At 41.8% G+C, this 21,049-nt stretch overlaps 1 protein-coding gene across 6 annotated transcripts in view; it reads right to left on the minus strand.

The window, feature by feature from the left end:
* NBEAL1 (neurobeachin like 1) overlaps window positions 1-21,049 on the minus strand; it is a 759,124-nt gene that overhangs the window by 102,155 nt on the left and 635,920 nt on the right. For all 6 annotated transcript variants that reach the window (XM_053698681.1, XM_053698678.1, XM_053698680.1 and 3 more), the window contains one exon: window positions 15,153-15,325. In XM_053698681.1, the coding sequence (XP_053554656.1) occupies window positions 15,153-15,325 (173 nt within the window). The remainder of the gene's footprint in view (window positions 1-15,152; window positions 15,326-21,049) is intronic.

A 21,049-nucleotide genomic window follows, 5' to 3' on the forward strand; every position in this document is an offset into this window, starting at 1 on the left:
ATTGAATAATAAAAACTACAGTTAAACACTAAAAAACTCTAAGCCATCTCCGTGGAGATGTTGCCTGTACAACGGCAAAGAGAATGACTGGGGTAGGCGGAGCCTAGGAGGGATCATGTGACCAGCTTTGCTGGGCTCTTTGCCATTTCCTGTTGGGGAAGAGAATATCCCACAAGTAAGGATGACGCCGTGGACCGGACACACCTATGTTGGAGAAATTTAGGTACGCCCAACGGAGAGCCGGACGGGAGCCGTGGACTCTCCTCGTAACGGTGGAAATTACATTTTCAGGTAAGCATAATTTATGTTTTCCATCTAATACGAGGAGAGTCCATAGCTTCATTCATTACTTGTGGGAAACAAATACCCAAGCTCTAGAAGAGACTGAATGAAGAAAGGGAGGGTAAAAAGAAAGGCGGTCCCTAATCAGAGGGCACCACAGCCTGTAAAACCTTTCTCCCAAAAACAGCTTCAGCCGAAGCAAAAACGTCAAATTTGTAAAACTTTGTAAAAGTGTGTAAGGAGGACCAGGTAACTGCCTTACAAATCTGCTCCATAGAGGCCTCATTCTTAAAGGCCCAAGAAGAAGCCACAGCTCTAGTTGAGTGACCCGTAATTCTCTGAGGAGGCTTATGTCCTGCTGTCTCGTAGGCTAACGAATCAAGCTCCTCAGCCAAAAGGATAAAGAAGTGGAAGAAGCCTTCTGCGCCTTACGCTTCCCTGAATAGACAACAAACAAAGCTGAGGTTTGTCTGAAATCCTTTGTAGCCTGGAGATAGAATTTCAAGGCTCGAACCACATCCAAGTTTTGAGGTAACCATTCCTCCGAAGGACAAAAGGAAGGAACCACAATATCCTGATTAATTTTACGATCAGACACCAACTTAGGGAGAAATCCCAGTGCAGTGCGAAGAACGGCCTTATCTGTAATGATGCTCACATTGCAAGGCCGCTAATTCAGACAACCTGCAAGCCGAGGCAATGGCTAGTAGAAAAAGAACCTTCCAAGACAGAGTCTTAATGTCAAGAGAATGCATAGGCTCGAATGGAGCCCCCTGCAAAACCTTCAGAACCAGATTCAGACTCCAAGGAGGAGCAGAATGTCTAAACACAGGCCTGATCCTGGACAGAGCCTGTACAAAAGACTTTACATCAGGGAGCTCAGCGAGCTTCTTGTGTAACAACACAGATAGTGCCAAAATCTATCCCCTTAAGGAACTGGCGGCATGTCCCTTCTCCAAACCATCCTGGAGGAAGGAAAGAATTCTGGATACCCTGACCTTATGCCAGGAATATCCACGAGATTCACACCAGAGTAAGTAGGTCCTCCACACCTTATGATAGATGCAACGGGTGACCGGCTTTCCGGCTTGAATGAGAATATCAATTACCCTCTCAGAAAATCCTCTTCTGGCTAAGACTAGACGCAGTCAGCCTTAGAGAATCTAGATTCTGATGCACAAAGGGACCCTGTACCAGCAGATCCCTGTGACAGAGCAACCTCCACAGAGGGGACAATGTCATCCCAACTAGATCCGCAAACCACATCCTCCGCGGCCACGACGGAGCAATCAGAATAGTTGATGCTTGCTCCTGTTTGATGCATGCCACTACACGAGGTAGAAATGGTAAGGGAGGAAATATGTAAACCAGGTTGAAGCCCCAAGGCACTGCTAAGGCATCGATCAGCTCTGCCTCGGGATCCCTGGACTTCGACCCGTATTTGGGTAGCTTAAAGTTGAGTCTGGACGCCGTGAGATCTATCTCCGGAGTCCCCCAACTGTTGTAAATCTCCGCAAACACTTCGGGGTGAAGAGACCATTCCCCCGGATGAAATGACTGCTGAGAAAATCTGCTTCCAAGTTGGCTACACCCGGCTTGTGGATCGCTAATAGCGAGCAGTCGTGGGCCTCTGCCCACTCCAGAATCCGAGAAACTTCCCTCATGGCTAGTGAGCTTCTCGTCCCCCCCTGATGGTTGATGAAAGCCACCGAGGTAATGTTGTCCGACTGGAATCTGATGAACTTGGCTGACCCTAGGAGAGGCCAAGCCCCCAGAGCGTTGAAGATCACCAGAAGTTCCAGGATGTTGATCGGGAGAAGAGACTCCTTCCTATTCCACCTGCCCTGTGCCTTCCTGGCACCCCAAACTGCTCCCCAACCTGAGAGACTCGCGTCTGTAGTCACAATCTCCCAAGATGGTGTGAGGTAGGATGTCCCCTGGGACAGCTGATCTGGATTTAGCCACCAAGAGTTATTCCCTTGACCCGTTGTCCAGGGAGATCAGTTGGGATAAGTCCGAATGATCGCCGTTTCACTGCCTCAGCATGCATAGCTGAAGAGGCCTCAGATGGAATCTGGCGAATGGAATGACATCTATAGTGAATACCATGAGCCCAATCACCTCCATGCACTGGGCCACTGATGGCCTTGAGGAGGATTGAAGGGCAAGACAGTTGGAGACAAGCTTGCAACGTCTCTGATCTGTAAGGAATATTTTCATGGCTATGGAGTCCATTATCGTGCCCAGGAACACCACACTGGTACTGGGGACCAGAGAACTCTTTCCTGAGTTTATCTTCCAACCATGAGATTGCAGCAGAAGAAGGGCTCTAGAATGTTACTCTGCTACCCAGGAGGACGGAGCCTGAACCAGGATGTCATCCAGATAATGAGCTACTGCTATTCCTCTGGATCTCGCCACCGCGCGAAGAGCACCCAGAACCTTCGTGAAGATTCTTGGAGCAGTAGCCAGCCCGAAGGGAAGAGCTACAAACTGGAAGTGCTGATCCAGAAAAGCGAACCTTAAGAACCTGAAGTGATCCTTGTGTATTGGCACATGAAGGTAAGCGTCCTTCAAGTCTATCGTAGTCATAAACTGACCCTCTTGAACTAGGGGCAGTATAGACCTTATCGTCTCCATTTTGAACAATGGAACTGAGAGAAACTTGTTTAAACACTTGAGGTCCAGAATCGGGTGAAACGTGCCCTCCTTCTTTGGGACCACAAAAAGGTTTGAATAGTACCCTAGACCCCTTTCTGCTAGAGGTACCGGTACAATTACTCCTAGAAAGGAGAGATCCCTCACACACTTTAGAAAGGCATCTTGTTTCTCTGGTTTTGTCGATAGATTTGACAAGAGGAATCTGCCCCTGGTTTTGAAACCTATCCTGTACCCCTGGGCAACAACTTCCAGGACCCAAGGATCCTGTACGTCTCTCATCCAAGCCTCTGTGATAATCTGCCCCTACGAGATCCAGAGACGGATCGGGGGCCTCCCCTTCATGTTGATTTTGTCTCAGCAGGCTTCTTGCTCTGCTTGGTTTTATTCCAAGACTGAGAAGGCTTCCAAGATCCCTTGGACTGCTCGGGCTTCACAGCAGGTTGCTGTCGTTGGGACTTGTCCGTATGAAAGAGACGAAAATTAGGACCCTTAGGTTTATTCTTCTTATCCTGCAGTAGAAAGGTACCCTTGCCCCCCGTGACCAAATAGAATCTTTCTCTGAAACGGAAGAGAAAGCAATCTAGATTGTCAGCAGACCACGACTTCAACCACAAGGTCCTCCGGGCCAGAACAGAAAAGCCTGATGTCTTGGCATTCAAGTGAATAATCTGCATATTAGCATCACAAATAAATGAATTAGCAATCCTCAGGGCCCTAATTCTTTCTTATATCTCCTCGAGGGGAGTCTCCACCTCGACCATTTCTGAAAGAGAGTCACACCAATAGGAAGTGGCTCCTGCCACCGCAGGTTGAAAAACGAACCCTGTGTGTTGAAACCTTTTTCTTAACAGGGTCTCTAATTTCTTATCCATGGATTCCTTAAAGACAAACTATCCTTGAGCGGGATAGTAGTGCGCTTAGTGAGCGTGGAGATAGCTCTGTCTACCTTAGGGACGGATCCCTACAACTCTAGTTGAGAGTCTGGAACTGGAAACAACTTTTTAAATGAAGAAGGGGAAAAAGACAATCCGAGCCTCTCCCATTTGTTCTTAATAATATTTGCCATCTTTACAGGAAACGGGAAAGTCTGGGGCACTACCCTGTCCTCATAAACCTTATCGAGCTTAGGAATAGAAGGTTCCACTGGTAATTTTGGTTCTGGAACCTCTAGAGTAGCCAACACTTCTTTTAATAAAAAGCGTAAATTCTACATTCTAAACCTAAAGTCTGGTTCCTCTGCAGCCAGAGGTCCCTGTGACAAAAGGCAAAGAATGACTGGGGAATGAGGGGAGTGGGGGAGGAATTTAGGCCTTTGGCTGGGGTGTCTTCGCCTCCTCCTGGTGGCCAGGTTCTGTATTCCCAGTAATGAATGAAGCCGTGGGTTCTCCTCGTATTAGATGGAAACATCTCTTTTCAATGAGAAAATTATTTTTTAAAAAGCACTACCAAAGGCTGCTTTAGAAAAGGCAAAAACATAAAAATTAAGACCAAGAAGCTGCCTTGCAAATTTAATCAACTGAAGCCTCATTCCTGAAAGTCCAAGAAGTGGCAACTGATCTAATAGAATGAGCAGTAATCTGCTGTGTTGGAGGCTGACCTGCTTCCAAATAAGCTTTGTGAATCAAAAGTATTAATCAAGAGGCTAAATAAAGAGCAGAAGCCTTTTGACTCTTCCTAGGACCAGAAAAAAACAACAAACTAACTGGAAGTTTATCTAAAATCCTTAGTGGTATCTAAGTAATATTTCAATGGCCTAACAACATCCAAATAATGTAAAGATCTCTCAGAAGCATTCTTATGATTAGGACACAAAGAAGGAACAACAATCTCTCTGCTAATGTTTGAATAAAATTAAATGACGTCCGTAAAACAGCCTTATCCTGATGAAAAATCAGATAAGGAGGTTCACAAGAAAGAGCAGATAACTCTTCTAGCAGAAGAAATAGCCAAATGAAATAACATTTTCCAAGAAAGTAGTTTAATGTCCAATTTATGAATATATTCCAAAAAAGGAGCCTACAAAACACTTAACACCAGGTTAAGATTCCATGGAGGAGAAATAGGCTTGATAACAGGTTTAATACAAACCAGAGCGTGAACAAAACTATGAACATCAGGAAGAACAAAACTGAAAGAGCAGATATCTGCCCCTTCAGAGAACTGGCAGATAGGCCCTTATCTAGACCATCCTGCAAAAATTGCAGAATCCTAAGAATTGTGAAAGAATGCCAGGAAAAAAACATGATTTTTACACCATGAAATAAAGGCTTTCCAGACCTTGTGATAGATTTTCCAAGTTACAGGCTTACGAGCCTGAACCAGGGTTTAAATCACAGAATAAGAGAAACCAATATGTCTAAGGACTAAGCGTTCAATTTCCATGCCATCAAATTTAGAGACTTAAGATCTGGATGGAAAAAAAAGCATTAACCCGACATGCGCAACCCCGACACAAAAAAATAATAAGCATGCACAAAACAGCAAGGGAATAGTGAAAAGGAACAGTCCCAGGGCCATATTTATATTAGCAAATATATAAATAACTATAAAAAGTTCCCAAAACATAGATAAATGAGTGTCTAGATGTTAACAAAAAGATACATTACCATTAGATACTCGTCCACTAGCAATCAAGCAGCAGATAGCCAAACCAGTATTGAAACATAACAGCTGAGGTTATGGAATAGGAGTATATTGTAGATCCATAATGGAAGGCAAAAGACAATTTCATGCGACCAATTATAGAGGGTTTATGAAAAAATTCCCAAAAGGTGAAAAAAAGAATCATACACCATACCCCATATACATCCCTCTGACACGCACTGAAAACTCCACTCTCTGAAGAATCAACTGCACAGCTTCACTCTTCAACCACCTATAGCGGAGCAAAGTAAAAACTATTGTATGTGTGAGGGGTTTTTATAGAGCTCTTGGGGTTTGGGAATCTTTGCCTATTCCTAGTCGGAGAGAAGAGTAATTCCCAAGAGTAAAGGATTGTGGACTCTCACCACCTGTATGGAAAAAATGTGTATTAACACTTTAAAGTAATGTGTAACTCCCATTTAAATTTGCATTTACTGGATAATACAGATTATAACCAGTGCACAGACAGAGTTGACAATTTTGCCAGACATATTTGTGACTTCAGTGTTACACTTTTTGCATTTTAAGCATTTAATTAAGAATTTCTGTGTTTCTTTCTGTGTTGGTTTACCACACAAACCATATGTCATTATTTTCAGCAGACCATGCACTTTCAGAAGGTAACTGGGTATTTTTCCTCTTTTAAAATAAAGGTCACTTCATTAGACAGTGAAGATAGGAACATTTGGAATCACTACTTGCAATTAAGATCTAGAGCGCAAGAAATCTTAGGAAATGAGATACCCTACCCAAACACCACACTAGAAACGCTATGCCTCTCTGATCGCCATACTTGGGGAGTGATATCTATTCTATACACTATTTTCAATCGATCCCCAATAGAAAACAAATCTCAACTTATGACAAAATGGGAGCATGACACTGGTAAAGTATGGTCAATTGAGACTTGGACAGAGAATCTTGCTAATGGTTTAACCTTCTCACAAAATGCAACACAAGGAAAATTTAATTAAGGTAGATTTTAGATGGTATTTATATCCAAAGAGATCAGGTGGTGGGGGAGTGCCATTGGCCAGATACTGCTACAGAGGATGTGGTGAGAACAGGACATACCTACACATGTGGTGGGAGTGTAGAAAAGTTAGGGAGACCTGGGAACACACATCTAACTTACTGAGTGCAATATTCACTAATAATAACTTACTGAGCGCAAGAAATCTTAGGAAATGAGATACCCTACCCAAACACCACACTAGAAACGCTATGCCTCTCTGATCGCCATACTTGGGGAGTGATATCTATTCTATACACTATTTTCAATCGATCCCCAATAGAAAACAAATCTCAACTTATGACAAAATGGGAGCATGACACTGGTAAAGTATGGTCAATTGAGACTTGGACAGAGAATCTTGCTAATGGTTTAACCTTCTCACAAAATGCAACACAAGGAAAATTTAATTAAGGTAGATTTTAGATGGTATTTATATCCAAAGAGATCAGGTGGTGGGGGAGTGCCATTGGCCAGATACTGCTACAGAGGATGTGGTGAGAACAGGACATACCTACACATGTGGTGGGAGTGTAGAAAAGTTAGGGAGACCTGGGAACACACATCTAACTTACTGAGTGCAATATTCACTAATAATAACTTACTGAGTGCAATAATTCATATAATAATCAAAAGAGAGTTACATTGACAATGGAACAAGCGTTGTTACATTTCCCGATCCCGGGGCTCACTAAACAAAATAGCTATGATGATTTGTACGATAGTTAGACTAGGTATCGCCCAATTCTGGAAAGGAACACCTCCCAGTTTTGAACTATTACAGCAAAAGATCTCACACCACTACAACATGGCGAGTGCAGCAGCAGAATTCCTGAACAGAGAGAGTTTCCTACTACAATGGGAGCCATACATTATGCACCATGAGGCCTCTTTGAGAAGGGGTTTGTTGGCTAAGTAAGCCATACCCTAGGATTGCAGGGGGGAGAGCCGGGACCCTTGAGTTTACAGATTAGTAGAAATTTAATAGAATACAGTGTTGAGAGAAACGCAGATTATCTATGATATGTTATACACTGATGTGATAGGTATTGCTGAAGAGAACTTGAAGCTAAGTAATTGACTGTGTAACAATGGAATGTTTGATTTTTGTTTAACCCATTTGTGAAAAACGAAATAAAAATTATTTCAACATAAAATAAGGGTCACTTGCCCAATTTGTGTGCTAAGACAGAGTGCTGGGCTCTCTTTCACAGTGTGGGACAACTCAAAAAGTCACATAGTGTTGGCTATGTCTACAACAATTACCTGTTATCTAGAGGGGAATATACATTTTACATTAGGTAGGGGATTGTTTATATGGCAAGATAGGCAATAAAATGTTCTGTTCCCCATTAAGAACTATCCGGGTGCAGGTTTGTAGAGGTTATCACATGCATCTTAAAAACATAATTTTTGCTTACCTGATAAATTTATTTCTCTTGTAGTGTATCCAGTCCACGGATCATCCATTACTTATGCGATATTAACTCCTCCCCAACAGGAAGTGCAAGAGGATTCACCCAGCAGAGCTGCTATATAGCTCCTCCCCTAACTGCCATTACCAGTCATTCGACCGAAAACATGCAGAGAAAGGAAAACCATAGGGTACAGTGGTGACTGTAGTTTAATTGAAAAATTACCTGCCTTAAAGTGACAGGGCGGGCCGTGGACTGGATACACTACAAGAGAAATAAATTTATCAGGTAAGCATAAATTATGTTTTCTCTTGTTAAGTGTATCCAGTCCACGGATCATCCATTACTTATGGGATACCAATACCAAAGCTAAAGTACACGGATGACGGGAGGGACAGGCAGGCTCTTTATACGGAAGGAACCACTGCCTGAAGAACCTTTCTCCCAAAAACAGCCTCCGAAGAAGCAAAAGTGTCAAATTTGTAAAATTTGGAAAAAGTATGAAGAGAAGACCAAGTTGCAGCCTTGCAAATCTGTTCAACAGAAGCCTCATTCTTAAAGGCCCAAGTGGAAGCCACAGCTCTAGTAGAATGTGCTGTAATTCTTTCAGGAGGCTGCTGTCCAGCAGTCTCATAGGCTAACCGTATTATGCTACGAAGCCAAAAGGAGAGAGAGGTAGCCGAAGCTTTTTGACCTCTCCTCTGACCAGAATAAACGACAAACAGGGAAGACGTTTGTCGAAAATCCTTAGTTGCCTGTAGATAAAATTTCAGGGCACGGACTACATCTAGATTGTGTAGCAGACGTTCCTTTTTCGAAGAAGGATTAGGACACAAAGATGGAACCACAATCTCTTGATTGATATTCCTGTTAGTGACCACCTTAGGTAGGAACCCAGGTTTAGTACGCAGAACTACCTTGTCTGAATGAAAAATCAGATAAGGAGAATCACAATGTAAGGCAGATAACTCAGAGACTCTTCGAGCCGAGGAAATCGCCATTAAAAACAGAACTTTCCAAGATAACAACTTGATATCAATGGAATGAAGGGGTTCAAACGGAACCCCCTGTAAAACATTAAGAACTAAGTTCAAACTCCATGGTGGAGCAACAGTTTTAAACACAGGCTTGATCCTAGCTAAAGCCTGACAAAAAGCTTGAACGTCCGGAACTTCTGACAGACGTTTGTGTAAAAGAATGGACAGAGCTGAAATCTGTCCCTTTAAGGAACTAGCGGATAAACCCTTTTCTAAACCTTCTTGTAGAAAAGACAATATCCTCGGAATCCTAACCTTACTCCATGAGTAACTCTTGGATTCGCACCAATATAAGTATTTGCGCCATATCTTATGGTAAATCTTTCTGGTAACAGGCTTCCTAGCCTGTATTAAGGTATCAATATCTGACTCAGAAAAACCACGTTTTGATAAAATCAAGCGTTCAATTTCCAAGCAGTCAGCTTCAGAGGTAGCGACCAAGGTGGACAGGATGACATGTCCACTAGATCTGCATACCAAGTCCTGCGTGGCCATGCAGGCACTATTAGAATCACTGATGCTCTCTCCTGTTTGATTCTGGCAATCAATCGAGGAAGCATCGGGAAGGGTGGAAACACATAAGCCATCCCGAAGGTCCAAGGTGCTGTCAAAGCATCTATCAGAACCGCTCCCGGATCCCTGGATCTGGACCCGTAACGAGGAAGCTTGGCGTTCTGTCGAGACGCCATGAGATCTATCTCTGGTTTGCCCCAACGTCGAAGTATTTGGGCAAAGACCTCCGGATGAAGTTCCCACTCCCCCGAATGAAAAGTCTGACGACTTAAGAAATCCGCCTCCCAGTTCTCCACTCCCGGGATGTGGATTGCTGACAGGTGGCAAGAGTGAGACTCTGCCCAGCGAATTATCTTTGATACTTCCATCATTGCTAGGGAGCTTCTTGTCCTTCCCTGATGGTTGATGTAAGCTACAGTCGTGATGTTGTCCGACTGAAACCTGATGAACCCCCGAGTTGTTAACTGGGGCCAAGCCAGAAGGGCATTGAGAACTGCTCTCAATTCCAGAATGTTTATTGGTAGGAGACTCTCCTCCTGATTCCATTGTCCCTGAGCCTTCAGAGAATTCCAGACAGCGCCCCAACCTAGTAGGCTGGCGTCTGTTGTTACAATTGTCCAGTCCGGCCTGCTGAATGGCATCCCCCTGGACAGATGTGGCCGAGAAAGCCACCATAGAAGAGAATTTCTGGTCTCTTGATCCAGATTCAGAGTAGGGGACAAGTCTGAGTAATCCCCATTCCACTGACTTAGCATGCACAATTGCAGCGGTCTGAGATGTAGACGTGCAAAGGGTACTATGTCCATTGCTGCTACCATTAAGCCGATCACCTCCATGCATTGAGCTACTGACGGGTGTTGAATGGAATGAAGGACACGGCATGCATTTTGAAGCTTTGTTAACCTGTCTTCTGTCAGGTAAATCTTCATTTCTACAGAATCTATAAGAGTCCCCAAGAAGGGAACTCTTTTGAGTGGAAAGAGAGAACTCTTCTTTTCGTTCACCTTCCATTCATGCGACCTTAGAAATGCCAGTACTAACTCTGTATGAGACTTGGCAGTTTGAAAGCTTGAAGCTTGTATCAGAATGTCGTCTAGGTACGGAGCTACCGCAATTCCTCGCGGTCTTAGTACCGCCAGAAGAGCACCCAGAACCTTTGTGAAGATTCTCGGAGCCGTAGCCAATCCGAATGGAAGAGCTACAAACTGGTAATGCCTGTCTAGAAAGGCAAACCTTAGATACCGGTAATGATCTTTGTGAATCGGTATGTGAAGGTAAGCATCCTTTAAATCCACTGTGGTCATGTATTGACCCTTTTGGATCATGGGTAAAATTGTCCGAATAGTTTCCATTTTGAACGATGGAACTCTTAGGAATTTGTTTAGGATCTTTAAATCCAAGATTGGCCTGAAAGTTCCCTCTTTTTTGGGAACCACAAACAGATTTGAGTAAAACCCTTGTCCTTGTTCCGACCGCGGAACCGGATGGATCACTCCCATTAATAAAAGATCTTGTACGCAGCGTAGAAACGCCTCTTTCTTTATTTGGTTTTTTGACAACCTTGACAGATGAAATCTCCCTCTTGGGGGAAAGAATTTGAAGTCTAGAAGGTATCCCTGAGATATGATCTCTAACGCCCAGGGATCCTGGACATCTCTTGCCCAAGCCTGGGCGAAGAGAGAAAGTCTGCCCCCCACTAGATCCGTTCCCGGATCGGGGGCCCTCGATTCATGCTGTCTTAGGGGCAGCAGCAGGTTTCCTGGCCTGCTTGCCCTTGTTCCAGGACTGGTTAGGTCTCCAGTCTTGTCTGTAGCGAGCAACAGCTCCTTCCTGTTTTGGTGCAGAGGAAGTTGATGCTGCTCCTGCTTTGAAATTACGAAAGGAACGAAAATTAGACTGTCTAGCCTTAGGTTTGGCTCTGTCTTGAGGCAGGGCATGGCCTTTACCTCCTGTAATGTCAGCGATAATTTCTTTCAACCCGGGCCCGAATAAGGTCTGCCCTTTGAAAGGTATATTAAGCAATTTAGATTTAGAAGTAACGTCAGCTGACCAGGATTTTAGCCACAGTGCTCTGCGTGCCTGAATGGCGAATCCGGAATTCTTAGCCGTAAGTTTAGTTAAATGTACTACGGCATCTGAAATAAATGAGTTAGCTAACTTAAGGGCTTTAAGCTTGTGTGTAATCTCATCTAATGGAGCTGATTCAAGTGTCTCTTCCAGAGACTCAAACCAAAATGCTGCTGCAGCCGTGACAGGCGCAATGCATGCAAGAGGTTGCAATATAAAACCTTGTTGAACAAACATTTTCTTAAGGTAACCCTCTAACTTTTTATCCATTGGATCTGAAAAGGCACAGCTATCCTCCACCGGGATAGTGGTACGCTTAGCTAAAGTAGAAACTGCTCCCTCCACCTTAGGGACCGTTTGCCATAAGTCCCGTGTGGTGGCGTCTATTGGAAACATCTTTCTAAATATCGGAGGGGGTGAGAACGGCACACCGGGTCTATCCCACTCCTTAGTAACAATTTCAGTAAGTCTCTTAGGTATAGGAAAAACGTCAGTACTCGCCGGTACCGCAAAATATTTATCCAACCTACACATTTTCTCTGGTATTGCAACTGTGTTACAATCATTCAGAGCCGCTAACACCTCCCCTAGTAATACACGGAGGTTTTCCAGCTTAAATTTAAAATTTGAAATATCTGAATCCAGTTTGTTTGGATCAGAACCGTCACCCGCAGAATGAAGCTCTCCGTCCTCATGTTCTGCAAATTGTGACGCAGTGTCTGACATGGCCCTAATATTATCAGCGCACTCTGTTCTCACCCCAGAGTGATCACGCTTACCTCTTAGTTCTGGTAATTTAGCCAAAACTTCAGTCATAACAGTAGCCATATCCTGTAATGTGATTTGTAATGGCCGCCCAGATGTACTCAGCGCTACAATATCACGCACCTCCCGAGCGGGAGATGCAGGTACTGACACGTGAGGCGAGTTAGTTGGCATAACTCTACCCTCGTTGTTTGGTGAAATATGTTCAATTTGTACAGATTGACTTTTATTTAAAGTAGCATCAATACAGTTAGTACATAAATTTCTATTGGGCTCCACTTTGGCTTTAGCACATATAGCACAGATATCTTCCTCTGAATCAGACATGTTTAACACACTAGCAAATAAACTAGCAACTTGGAAATACTTTTCAAGTAATTTACTATAATATGAAAACGTACTGTGCCTATAAGAAGCACAGAAAAAGTTATGACAGTTGAAAATTAATAAACTGAAAAGTTATAGCATCAAATCTTTGTAAAAAACACAATTTTAGCAAAGGATTGCTCCCATTAGCAAAGGATAACTAACCCTGATAGCAGAAAAAAAAATAAAAAAAAAAATACAGAAATAAACATTTTTTTATCACAGTCAACTACAATCTCACAGCTCTGCTGTGAGTGATTACCTCCCTCAAAACAAGTTTTGAAGACCCCTGAGTTCTGTAGAGATGAACCGGATCATGCAGGGAAGACAATAAACTTCTGACTGAATTTTTGATGCGTAGCAAAAGCACCAAAAAAGGCCCCTCACACATAACAGTGAGAGAGATCAGTAAACTGTCATAAATTAAATAAAACGACTGCCAAGTGGAAAAAAATAGTGCCCAAAACATTTTTTCACCCAGTACCTCAGAAAATTAAACGATTTTACATGCCAGCAAAAAACGTTTAACATTAATAAATTGAGTGTTATTAAAAAGCCTGTTGCTAGTCCCTGCAAATTAGGCTAAAGTTTTATGCATACAGTATAATTCCAGTGAAGTGCCATTCCCCAGAATACTGAAGTGTAAAATATACATACATGACAGCCTGATACCAGTTGCTGCTACTGCATTTAAGGCTGAGTTTACATTATATCGGTATGGCAGAATTTTCTCATCAATTCCATTGTCAGAAAATAATAAGCTGCTACATACCTCTTTGCAGATTAATCTGCCCGCTGTCCCCTGATCTGAAGTTTACCTCTCCTCAGATGGCCGAGAAACAGCAATATGATCTTAACTACTCCGGCTAAAATCATAGAAAAACTCAGGTAGATTCTTCTTCAAATTCTACCAGAGAAGGAATAACACACTCCGGTGCTATTATAAAATAACAAACTTTTGATTGAAGGTATGAAACTAAGTATAATCACCACAGTCCTCTCACACATCCTATCTATTCGTTGGGTGCAAGAGAATGACTGGTAATGGCAGTTACGGGAGGAGCTATATAGCAGCTCTGCTGGGTGAATCCTCTTGCACTTCCTGTTGGGGAGGAGTTAATATCCCATAAGTAATGGATGATCCGTGGACTGGATACACTTAACAAGAGAAATGGCATGTGATCCTTCATTCAAGAGAGAAATTTGACCTCAACCCTATTCTAAATGAATAAAAAAAAAAGTCTCAATGGTGTCCAGTGGCACAGGCTTTTCCTTTTTAAAGGAGGAGCCACTTGTTCCACTAGGATGAGGAGATAAATGCAAATGTGGTCTAAAACATTTTTTCTTTACAGTGATCATTAGGCTCCATGGATTTTTTTCTTTTCAGGTGCTGTCCAAGATGTTTAATGTAGTTTATCAGAGAGTGAAGTTTGAGAATGTGTGTGATACCTAAGGAGCATCAGGTGTTTCTTTGTGCAGACGATGCTTCTAGGCTTCAGGAGTGGTGAATAAAATATAGTACTGGAAGCTCTTTATAAGCATGCTGATAAGATCATTGCGATCACTGTAGCCATTGTATCCCTATTCGTGTGCTGTATAAGAATTTGAAACATTTACAATGTAGATACAGCTATTACACTTTCCTGTCAGCTACAATGCACAGACAAGCCGCCTGCAAACGGCAAATTAAACTTCTCACAGTGTTAAGATCTGTTAAAAAGACTAGAGTGCAAGATGGCAGGGGCTTCTTCTGTGAGCTGTTAACAATATCCTTCAATCTCAATGTAAAAGGATACTGTATTGTCAAATTATCTCCCCTGTAATGTGTTCTCAATAATCTATTTAACCTGCTGAAATGTATTAAATAGTTTACAAATAACACCTTTACCTTTATTTTGTCATTTGAACAAGCTTTCCTTTTAAAACCTCCACTCCACTAAAGTTTCATTACAACAGCATTTTTAAGTAGGTGTTACTGAATTAGCTTTAAATAAAATGAACTCTTAACTGTTGCCCCTTTAACATTAAGTTCCCGAGCAATCACACCAGGACTTGAGATAAATAACATAGAATACCATTATTTTCTCAAACCATTGAAATGCTAAAGGTAATCATTTAAAGTACGTCATTATGTATTCTGGAACATAGAAATGCAAATTCATATATTTGTGGCAGCACTAGTATTAAAAGTTGGTTTAATTATAAAAAAAAACTTCTACGTTCCTGAAGATTTCTGTAGTTATGAGACATTTTGACACAAGGCTTATAGAAGGAATGAGAACTTAGCCAACACATCATTTTGTCCAGTCACAAGGAAAACATGAAAAAATAAAGACTGACTAACATATAGTCAATCAGGAATTCAAACACTGAAAGGATGCAGGTACTTACCCATGTGCCTAATGTGGTGACCAATCACTTTGCCTTTGGTGAGAGACGTTACTCTAATGCTGTTGTCCCAGTGTCCACCACTGAACAATATCTTCCCATCATGTGACACCACAAACAGTTTGGAGGTTATCTCAAGACCAGGTGCGAAGGGACCAGTAACACTACGCTGGGTCCTAAACAAAAGTGTTTACAGAAACTATTTTAATCTGGTATATAAAGTCGTTTTAAAAAGAAACATCCATTCACAATTTTGAAACATTTTAATGAACCAAGAACTCGAATAACCTGCATTAGTTGTTTTGCAGCATTAATAACCTTGTTTCACAGTGAAAAGCTGACAAAATATTACTACCTGTAATATAAGATTTTTAGAGACAGAATACTTTATCAAATACTATTTTGCTGTTTTGTCATATATGCCAAATTTTAAATTATATTTACATTGACCATATTGACTATATGCCTATTATTTCAACAAAAAAAAGTTATCTAGAGCATTAAGCAGATGTGCATCTGCAAATACATAATAGATGAGGTGACAAACTCAATATCTTCACAAAACTGTGGTCTGGAAACCCTGCTTATATTCTACAATTCACACCTAAAGATTGCCCAGACGTAGCCAAGGTCTTTGCTTTAATAGGTCATACTCTGAAAAACATAATTTATGCTTACCTGATAAATTTATTTATTTCCGGATATGGTGACCCCACAACGTCATCAATTACTAGTGGGAATATCTCTCCTGTCCAGCAGGAGGCGGCAAAGAGCACCACAGCAAAGCTGTAAAATACCACTCCCCTTCCCATAATCCCCAGTCATTCGACCGAAGGGAAATGGAAAAAGGAAGAATACAAAGGTGTAGAGGTGCCTGAGGTTTAGTAAAAAATAACTGTCTTAAATAAAAGGTTGGGGTCATGGACTCACCATATCCGGAAATAAATAAATTTATCAGGTAAGCATAAATTATGTTTTCTTTCCTAAGAAATGGTGAGTCCACAACGCCATCAATTACTAGTGGGAATTAATACCCAAGCTAGAGGACATAGATGAATAGGGAGGGAGAACAAGAGAAGCAGACCTAAATAGAAGGCACCACCGCTTGAAGAACCTTTCTCCCAAAAGAAGCCTCAGCTGAGACAAAAGTATCAAACTTGTAAAATTTGGAAAAAGTATGCATAGAGGACCAAGTTGCATCCTTGCAAATCTGTTCCACAGAAGCTTGATTTGTGAAACCCCAAGAAGATGAGACAACCCTAGTGGAATGAGCTGTAATTCTCTCAGGAGGCTGCTGTCTAGCAGTCTCATAAGCAAAACGAATCAAACTTCTCAACCAAAAGGAAAGAGATGTAGCAGTAGCCTTCTGACCCATACGCTTTCCCGTGAAACAAACAAAAAGGACAGAAGACTGGCGAAAATCCTTAGTCGCCTGTATATAGAATTTTAAAGCACGCACTACATCCAAGTTGTGCAACAGACGCTCCTTATGAGAAGAAGGATTGGGACAGAGAGAAGGAACAAAAATTTCCTGATTGATATTCCTAACCGAAACCACTTTAGGAAGAAAACCCAACCTAGTTCGTAGGACTACCTTATCCGCATGAAAGATAAGGTAAGGAGAATCATACTGCAAAGCCGAGAGTCCTGAAACGCTTCTCACAGAAGAAATAGCAACAAGAAACAAATCACCAAATAAAGTCCATCAAAGATTGACCCTCAGGACAAAGGCACCCTCTAGAGGCTTCTGTTGATATTTAAGGAGAGATACACTAGGATCAGCTCTTCTTGGAACAAAGTGGAGAAACTGCAAATATGAAAAAACAGAAAAAGGCCCTCCAATGGTGCAGAAGATCTGAAGAATTGTTGGAAATTGTATTAATACATCACCCTACAGAATGATACTCACAAAAGCGGATATACTAATGGTTGCTGCGAAATAAATGCAAGGAGGGAGGGGGAAGGGTACTCCAATAGTGCATGAAATCACTACAAAAAAGAAAAAAATCCCAAAAACCCTCAAAAAAATATACTCACAAAAGTGGTACACTATATTGCAGTGCAAGTCAAACAAGCTGGGTTAATATGAGCCCACCAGCTAGCTCACTCAGGCAAACAGGTACTAGATCCACAGTTGAAATAAAAGTTAAAAAAAACCACTCACAGTTTAGGATAAAAACCAAAATAACCTCTATGCATAGAGAACTATTTATTGGAGCAAAAAAATATATTTAAAACTTGAATATAATCTGCAACGCGTTTCAAAGTGCTCATGGCACTCTTTCCTCAGGCAGTGAGGGAGACTCTTTCTGAGTCCATAAGTCCCAGACTGCTCCCCAGCCTAGCAGGCTGGCATCCGTGGTCACAATCACCCAAGAAAGTCTCCGGAAGCATGTACCCTTAGACAGATGTTCCTGAGAAAACCACCACAGAAAAGAGAGTCTTTTGTTAACACGTCTAGATCTATCCTCTGGGACAGATCCAAATGGTTTCCGTTCCATTGCTTGGTGCATGCATAATTGCAGAGCTCTCAAATGGAATCGAGCAAAGGGAATGCTTTGTGGTGGAATGGTTTGTGAGAAACTTCTAGGACATTTAGTAACCACTCCCGATAAAACAGAGAAAGTCTGCCCCCCACTTGATCCGACTCCAGACCGAGGGCTGACCCATCATGCTGACTTAGACTCTGCTGAGGGTTTCTTAGATTGCTTCCCCTTGCTTCAGGACTGACTGGGTCTCCAAGAGGACTTGGATTGTTCCTGTTTGGGAGCCGAGGAGGAAGGCTTTTGACCTTTGAATTTACGAAATGAACGAAAATGACTTTGACGTCCCTTAAATCTAATCTTCTTGTCTTGTGGCAGAAAAGATAATTTTCCACCCGTAACATCAGATATTATTTCTGCCAGTCCAGGCCCAAACAAAGTCTTACCCTTGTAAGGAAGAGCCAAAAGCTTAGACTTGGAGGAAACATCAGCTAACCAAGACTTAAGCCACAAGGCCCTGGGAGCCAAGACAGAGAAACCAAACAGCTTGGCTCCCAATTTAATAACTTGCATATTAGCATCAGAAATAAAAGAATTGTCTAGCTTAAAGGGACATGAAACCTACATTTTTTCTTTCATGATTTAGAAAGAGCATACAATTATAAACCACTTTCTAATTTACTTCTATTATCTATTTTGCTTCATTCTCTTGATATTCTTTGCTGAAAAGCATATCTAGATATGCTTAGTAGCTGCTGATTGGTGGCTGCACATAGATGCCTCCTGTGATTGGTTCACCGTGTGCATTGCTATTTCTTCATTAAAGTATATCTAAAGAATGAAGCAAATTAGGTAATAGAAGTAAATTGGAATGTTGTTTAAAATTGTATTCTGTACCTTAATCATGAAAGAAAATGTTTGGGTATAGTGTCCCTTTAAGAGCCTTATTCCTATCCTGAATTTCCGCCAACGAAGTCTCCTCTAAAATAGATTCAGATAAAGCATCACACCAATAAGATGCTGCACTTGTCACTGTGGCAATACAAACTGCAGGTTGCCATTGAAGACCCTGATGCGCATACATCTTCTTCAAATATACCTCCAGATTCTTATCCATCGGATCCTTAAAAGAGCAAATATCCTCTATAGGAATTGTAGTTCTCTTAGCCAGTGAAGAAATAGCCCCTTCTACTATAGGCACCATGCGCAAAGAATCCTTAATGGATTCAGCAATAGGAAAAAATCTTCTTAAAAACTGAAGACGGGGAGAACGGAATCCCTGGTTTTTCCCATTCCTGCGCAATGATCTCTGTCACACGATCTGGAACAGGAAACACTTCCGTAGAGGAAAAGACATTATAGAATCTATTAAGCTTACTAAGTTTCTTAGGGTTAGCTACAACAGGAGAGTCAGAATCATCCAAAGTAGCCAAAACCTCCGTTAATAAAACATGAAGGTGTTCAAGCTTAAACCTAAAGCTTACTTCATCCACTTCAGACATAAGATTAAGACTGTCAGAATCAGAGATTTCACCCTCAGAAGGAACTGAGGTAACATCCTCCCTAGAGTTATGAGGAATATCGACCTGTATAGTAGCAGCTGAAACAGGTTCCTTACTATCTAATAAGTGTTTAGTTTTCCTCTTGCATTTTCCTAAAACAAGAAAGGCAGATAAAGCTGCAGATACCGCAGAAGATATCTGTGCAGCAAAATCTGCAGGCAAATATACCCCACCAAGAGGTTGAGAGGAAACGCAGCACACTGCATGTGACACTATAGAGGCTTGGGGCGTTTGAGAAGAAGGCTGCGGCATTGCCAGAACAGCATCATTGTGAGAGACATTAGGCTCATAAGGCAATAATTTATCTTTACATTGAAGCGTTCTAGCCAAACAAGTACAAAATTGCAGAGGAGAAACAATTTGCGCCTCTAAACATATTAAACATTTATTAAAAACAATATCATCATTATCCATGTCCATAGCAAAGAAAAAAAAAAGCCCCAGGAATAAATTTGAAAAAAAGGACAACTGTCACTTTAAGAGAAACATAAAAAACCAAAAAAAAAACCCAACAACTAAAGTTTGATAACCTCTACACCTCAGCAGTACTGAGGTTCCTACCGCAATTCCAGAAGACTTGAAGGGGACACAGAGAATGACACTGAAACAGACTGCAGCAACAACACAAGAGACGCCAATCTGTTACATATAACTGAAACACAAGGATCACTTGACTAGCACATCCGGAATAGTGCAGACAAGAAAAAAAGTGCACAATTTGAAAAAGACATAGCAACAACCGTTACTACACAAACAAACATTTGCCAAAAATTAAACAGTTGTGCAGCACCCGATCCCAACGTGCAAATCCCAAATCACAAAGTGCCTGCATACTGCCTATCGATTCCTATTTAAAGGATTATTGAATCACATAAATAAAAACTGCAGCAAATAAATAACAAATCTTTAAAAGTGCAAAGTCTCCTATACCTAGAAGCTAAAAAAGCACTTACCTGCAGTCTAGCTTACAGAGACCTGTGGAAAAAAGAATGAAGAGAGTAACCAACTTTGGCGTTCTATACTTAGGGCAACAATATGTTAGGAAACAAAGTAAGCACCACCTTACAACTTCCTAACTGCTTAAAAGCCACCACTACTCTGCAGCAGAGATTGACATGGACTACAGCTATATCCAAATCCTTGCTTGCAGGGAAAACTATCCTTATAAAGGATTTCATTTCTTCAGACACCAAACTTCCCCTCCTCCATTGACAAAGGCAAAGAGAATGACTGGGGATTATGGGAAGGGGAGTGGTATTTAACAGCTTTGCTGTGGTGCTCTTTGCCGCCTCCTGCTGGACAGGAGAGATATTCCCACTAGTAATTGATGACGTCGTGAGTTTAAAAACATACATTATGCTTACCTGATAATTTAATTTCCATCTGTATGGGAAGAGTCCACAGCTGCATTCTTTACTTGTCCACAGCTGCATATACCCAAGCTCTAGAGTACATGGAATGCTAACGGGAGGGAAAAAAAGAGAGGCGGACCCTAATCTGAGGGCACCACAGCCTGCAAAACCTTTCTCCCGAAGACTGCTTCAGCAGAAGCAAAAACATCAAACTTGTAAAATTTTGGAAAAAGTATGTAAGGAGAACCAGGTAGCCGCCTTACAAATCTGATCCATAGAGGCCTCCTTTTTGAAGGCCCAAGAGGAAACCACTGCTCTAGCAGAATGAGCCATAATCCTCAGAGGAGGCTTATGTCTCGCCGTTTCTATGCTAAATGGATGACACTCAGACAAAAAGATAACATAGTCGAAGAGGCCCTCTGACCCCTACGCTTCCCGGAAAAGAGAACAAACAGAGAAAGAGGTTTGTCTAAATTCCTTTGTGGCCCGAAGATAGAACTTCA

The sequence above is a fragment of the Bombina bombina genome, chromosome 1 (assembly GCF_027579735.1).
Source record: "Bombina bombina isolate aBomBom1 chromosome 1, aBomBom1.pri, whole genome shotgun sequence".
Taxonomy (NCBI): domain Eukaryota; kingdom Metazoa; phylum Chordata; class Amphibia; order Anura; family Bombinatoridae; genus Bombina; species Bombina bombina.